We start from the raw sequence: 6,000 nt of genomic DNA, 5'->3' as shown, positions 1-6,000 counted from the left end.
AAGGAGCCAAGCACGAACAGCTCCTGCACGGGACTCAAAAGAATGAATTTTAATAGTCAACTAACCAGCGCTTAATCACTCCCCTAACCCCTGTAGAGCTCTGTCTGTTAAATCCAGCAGCAGCGCAACATCAGCCATTTCCACAGGTGTGTGTCACAGACCCTAAACTCTTTTATATTGCAATGATCCAAATGAGTAATAAAATCATTCAGCAAACCATTGCTCTTTAGCTACAGGAAGTTGCTCTGAATAACAAGCTTTATTTGGAAGAGGACTGTTTTGTGAAATTCTATTTGATTATTTATTAATCTATTATTTATTGATGTAGTTTGTGAATTTTAATTATTTTTAATAACTTTTATTTATAGTTCAGTCATGTCAGATGAAACATTCAGCAGCCTTTTCCCGATATTATGCACACTTTATGCTTTTTGAGGAGCAGGAGTAAATTTTGTTCGTACCTACGAATATTCTGGTGAATCTGGATATTTACGAGAAAAAGTGATTTACCAACTATTAATGTGCAAATTCATTCTGCTCGCTTTTCATTAATGAGGCCTAGTGCCTGTTCAGCAAGGCTTTTCAACCATCTACAACTTGATGATATTCACAACATGGAAAGAAACATTTTGTTACATTTTTCCTTTTATGCAGCCTCAGATGTGTATGATGATGTTATTTTGTTCTTTTTAAGTTGACAGCTTAAGCTTTCACCTAAAGTGACACCCAAACTGAGTTACAAACTCAGGGTTAAGTGCCCATTAGTTGTGACTCAAATTCAGAGTTCTTTGATCTGTTAACAAAGGTACCAGAGCTTTTCTTCTTGTAAGGCTACTTTAGCATAAAGCTACATAGCCCTATTAACTAACATGCAGTTACTGACTATTCTTTATTCTGTTCTTACGTACTTTGTTTCCTTCTATGACCTCTTTGCCTTCTAATGTCCCTCTTTTGTTTCCTTGTACATACATCTTTTCCATGGCTTTTTTCACACTTTTTATTCTCTTGCTCTCACTCTATCCGCATCACCTCCCTCAAAATCTCCTCCTCAGTGTTTATGTCCACATGGGCTCTGAACTTGTTTGGCCAAGTTCACAGTACAACATACAGCTTTTAGCGTACAGCTTTTCTGTGCATTTGTTTGTGTGCATTGTCCTTGTATAGGTGTCTGTGTATGTGCATATATATGCACACATATAGACACATCTGTGTTTGTGTGCATACATTTTTCTCTAAGGCTGAAAGTATTTTGTGTGTGTTTTTCCTTAGGAATTTGAATGTTCAAGCTGAAGGGCTTCAGCATCATTTCTCCAAAGCCCCCAAACGTATTTTACAAGCATTTATTCTTAAGTGTCTAAAGTGTAATAAATATCAGCAACCTGTATTTGCTGTAGCACATCTGTTTGGATGTATTTTCCCTCATTCATCATTTAAAAGCCCTCAATGTGGCAATAAGTTTCCAGGCTGGAAAAAAGGATGTAGAGAAGCCACAGGCCCAGGAAGAGCAGTGTGGTAAGGAGGCGTGACACTCGGGGACCCCCCAGCTCGCCTCCGATTGAAGGTTGTCTCCGGTAGAGCAGCACTGCCATGCTAATGAATGCGAATATGGTGAAGAGGGTGACGGAGAAGGCCAGTGAACCAGGCTCCACCTCGAAGCGCTCTCCTTTTACAGTCCAGTAGATAGCTGCAACTGACCACGCCACCCCGATCCCCAGGAACACGTTTACAGCATTGCTGCCTGTGACATTGCCAACAGAGGCATCAGCATATTGGTCTTGGGTGGCAGCCACTTTACTAGCAAATGTATCTAAGATAAAGATAAAGTGAGAAGAGATGATTGGGTAAGAAAAGACAAAGTGAGGGGGAGAGAGAGAGAGGAAACAATGTTAAAGATTCACAGAGTAGAAAAATAGTGGTTAAGTGGTTTCTTCTTAATGACATTAATTTTCAGTCTCATTTTTTCTTTCTTTCTATTTTACTTTGTGTTTTTGTAATACAAACATTCTCTAACCCCATCCCCCTAAGAGTCTCATTGTTCTTAAGCTAAATGTAGGTAATAATATAGATGTCAGTAGCATTAAAAACAATTACACACCTGGAATGGAGGTGCCCAGCGCTACAAACACCACGGCTGTGACAGTGTCCTTAAGCCCAATGGTGCAGCCAAAATGAGAAGCCAGGTCTCCAATTATGGCAGTCAAGAGCCCAATGACAGTAATAGACACCATGAAGCATGCCCAGCCATTCCAGTACTCAGTAGGTGGCACACATGCAAAAAGAACCTTCCAGAACACTGTCAGGAAGTGCATAACATAGTCGTAGCAAGATGGCAGACGCTCCTCACGGCCCTCTTCTTCATCTTCATCTCCATCACCTAAAAATAATATACAGACAAGAACACACAAGCATAGACAATCCTCAGTCCCCCTGCACATTACTGAAGCCTCCAAATGCACCAATAGAATCTGAAAGCTCTGTACTCTGTCCATTCCAACCTATAGAATGAAGTAGTTTTTTCCAAGTACGAAGAGATCTTTGAAGTTTCAGTTCCAACTTAAATGCTGCCACAATGCGTCAGGCTTAAAACAGCAGTTATTTGATAAGCCAGCTTCTTCATGCAACAGCATAAAAAGACAATTGGCAACCACAGACTGATAGAACATCTGTAGTAGCTTCCTAAGCTCCTCCTGGTTACTGTCTTTGCAGGCTCTCATCTTTTTTATTCCGAAGGTTCTTGACATTGCTGACTATCCAGGGCTAGTTATTGGCAGAGCAGCATACAGTTTTGACAGGAACGACAATGTCTATATAAAAATTAATGTAGTGTGTAATATCGTAATGTCCTCCCCATGTGGGTCATGCAGGACTCACCATTTAGTGAACTCAAAGCAGTCTCTGAGAGCCTCCACTGCAATGTATTGGAACAGTAATGTACCACATTATAGTAAAGTACCACAGTACTGGAAAACATTTCAGGACATTCTCAGACCTCAGCATCAGTACTCAGGCACTGGAGAGAGCGACATCATTCCTCGTACTAAACAAATTTAGGTAAATGAACATCAGGCTTCAGACCAAAGTCCCCCAGAAAGAGTGAATGTGTACATCACTGACCTGCACTGACTGTCACAGCTTCCACAAATTGCTCCCTCCAGGAGTGTGTTCCAATAACCAGCGCCAGGTTAGTCTTCTTTATCAGCTTATCTACTGTGCTCTGACAGTGGCAGGAAAGAAAACACAGTGATACATTGAGGCTCCATTACTCCATATATATATTAAAACATGGCACAAAGTTTAAGAAAGAAAAAAACATTTTATGAGTATTAAGTGAGTATTAAGTGATGTGTATTTTAGACTGGAGATAAATAGTGAACTAAAACACACTTGAGCATTGACCACTGAAAAGTTATTAAATGTTGTGAAAGGGAAAAGTGCTAAATATGATGGAGTAAAATTAAATAGGTAAACGAACTTCATCAGAGTTCAGTGGTGTGCCTCTGGTATTGAATCATATAATGAGTGAGAATTTGAGGGTTATAAAACGAGTGTAGACACAGTTATTCAGTGCATTTAAAAGTATTAAAATGTATTTTAGTTCTCAGAAATCTTTACACCTCTGAAATCCTTGAAGGCCATGATGGTGCTTCATGGGTATTTTTTAGATCACTCCTTTAAACGCCAGAAAGATTAACAGGAGCAGCTTTGTAGTTCTATAATTACAGACTGTATTTCACCTGTTCCTCTGAATACTTTATTATCTCAATTACACCCTGTTCTTAAATAATGAAGACTCCAACAGGACCCCCACAGAGCAGGTGTGATGTGGTGGTGGATCATTCTCAGTGCTGCAGTGACACTGACGTGGTGGTGGTGTGTTAGTGTGTGTTGCGCTGGTGCGAGTGGATCAGACACAGCAGTGCTGCTGGAGTTTTGAAAATCCCTGTGTCCACTCTCTGTCCACTCTGTGAGACACTCCTCCTTCATTGGTCCACCTTGTAGATGTAAAGTCAGAGACAGTAGCTCATCTGTTGCTGCACAGTGTGTGCAGGTCGTCCTCTAGACCTTCATCAGTAGATAATTTTAGTTGGTGAACATTTGTCAGTGTCACTGAAACACTGCAGGGCAGCATGGTGGTGCTGCAGGTAGTGTCGCTGGGGTTAGGGTTTCGTAACCAGATTGTTGTACTTCACAAGCAGTATTGTAATGGTCTTAATGCATAGTTTTTGATATTGACTGGTTAAGTTCTTAATGAGTTCCTGGTTAGGAAACAAGTGGGGGAAGAATTAAAAGTATTGGACCTGCACGTGAAGCTCAGAGCAGGACTTGGAGCACCCCAAACAAAGGGCTGCAACAACGTAACTCCTCTCACATGTTCTGGTTTCCTAATCACAGAGAGCATCATCGTTATGTAACACCTGCTGAAGGGGGCAATGACAGGAATAAAAAAGGGAACCAGAAAGTGACACCGAAGAGAGATTAAATATATATGTGTCCTTTCAGGTGAATAAATTGTGAACCAAACTGTTAATGCCTCCGGCGTTCTCCTTCCAAGGGTGGCATGGATATTGCCACAAACACCATATGTATAGTTTAACACTGAGGCATCACCAGGGATTGGAACGGTAGTCTAAGACTAGAGGGCCAATATAGACATTGACCAGCTGCGTCAAATGATTTACATTAAGGCAATGGCTGCTCTTTATAAATAGTTGGTTGTACCTTAAACTCGTAGGACTCCTCGATGACAACCTCCAGCCTGCTGTGCTCACCCAGAATGGGCTTCCCCATCTCAGCTATCCTTCTTGCCTCTTCTTCCTCAGCACTTAACTGTCCATCAGTATCATCTGAAGAAAGACAATAAGTGAGAAGATGATGATGATGAAAAGACCAGAATAATAAATATATTCTTATATTATTTGGTATATATTTTTTGTTGTTTTGTTGATTGCAGTGGTATTTAGTAAAACATCAAAAAACAATGAAAATATGAAAAAGTTAACATTTTTAATGTTGCTAAACAACTACACAATAAAAGGAGGAAAGTGGCAGAGAGGGAAGATCAGACAGAGAGCTGAGAAAAGAAAAGGTGAGCATAGGCAGACCCCAAAATATTACACAAATCAAAAACATTCAAATTAATCCACATTCACCAAAGTTGCAAACAGTCAAAACAAAATGAGCACATGCAAATATCACCAGCCTTTTTGATATTCATAAAATTATTTGATTTAACTGTTTAAAAATGTTTTTTATTTGCAGTAAATAACGAAAAACATAAATATCAGTGCTGTTCAGTTAAAACCATGTACCTTTGTTTTTACTGATTTTCAGTTTACTGCATCATTTGAACACAGAAGACACTTCATATCGTGTGAAAATCTCATGATGAATGAACCAACAGAAATCTTTTTACATTCACTTCCATGGAAAGTTAAGGAGGTTTGTTCCTTCTCCTGTAAAGTTACTATTTTGGGAGATACATGTTTTTAATTGGACAGTGACAATATAATCTATGGTAGCAATAATTATAAACAAAATAAAAAATATAATTCTAAAAATTTGTGCACATGCCAATCAAACAAAATTGGATGTAGTTATTTTTGCGTGTACATTTACAATGCTGCACCTACTGTATATTACGCTAAAGATATATTACACTGTACTTTCATTTAATACTGTGAATACTGCCCCAAAAATTAAACATAAAACAGCTTGAGCAGTAAAAGCTTCTAAAACACTGAAAAAATACATTGATTAAATATAATCTTTACATAAATATTCTTAATTTTATTAGTTAAGTTTAATCTTAACTAAATGTAATTAAGTTACATTTATTCTCCAGTTCTAGTCATTCTAACACTCCCAGGATTCCATCTTTTCATTGGGTCTCTACTGAAGCATATGCTTCTTTATATATGCTTGAAACCCACACGGACAGAACACACCAACTCCTCACAGACAGTCACCCGGAGCGGGAATTGAACCCACAACCTCCAGGCC

General features: G+C 39.0%; 1 protein-coding gene across 1 annotated transcript in view; it reads right to left on the bottom strand.

The window, feature by feature from the left end:
* Positions 1 to 376: 376 nt before the first annotated feature.
* The window catches only part of slc8a2b (solute carrier family 8 member 2b), a 56,281-nt gene continuing 50,657 nt past the window's right edge, over positions 377 to 6,000 (bottom strand). Inside the window, exons 10-13 of the mRNA XM_066651891.1 lie at positions 4,720 to 4,844; positions 3,115 to 3,214; positions 2,096 to 2,374; positions 377 to 1,807 (exon numbers count right to left, since the gene is read on the bottom strand). Coding sequence (XP_066507988.1) covers positions 1,431 to 1,807; positions 2,096 to 2,374; positions 3,115 to 3,214; positions 4,720 to 4,844 — 881 coding nt within the window. The 3' untranslated portion in view covers positions 377 to 1,430. The remainder of the gene's footprint in view (positions 1,808 to 2,095; positions 2,375 to 3,114; positions 3,215 to 4,719; positions 4,845 to 6,000) is intronic.

Source organism: Hoplias malabaricus, chromosome 1, assembly GCF_029633855.1.
Source record: "Hoplias malabaricus isolate fHopMal1 chromosome 1, fHopMal1.hap1, whole genome shotgun sequence".
Classification (NCBI taxonomy): domain Eukaryota; kingdom Metazoa; phylum Chordata; class Actinopteri; order Characiformes; family Erythrinidae; genus Hoplias; species Hoplias malabaricus.
The sequence above is the reverse complement of the archived record's forward strand: the minus strand, read 5'-3'. Positions and strand labels throughout refer to the sequence as shown.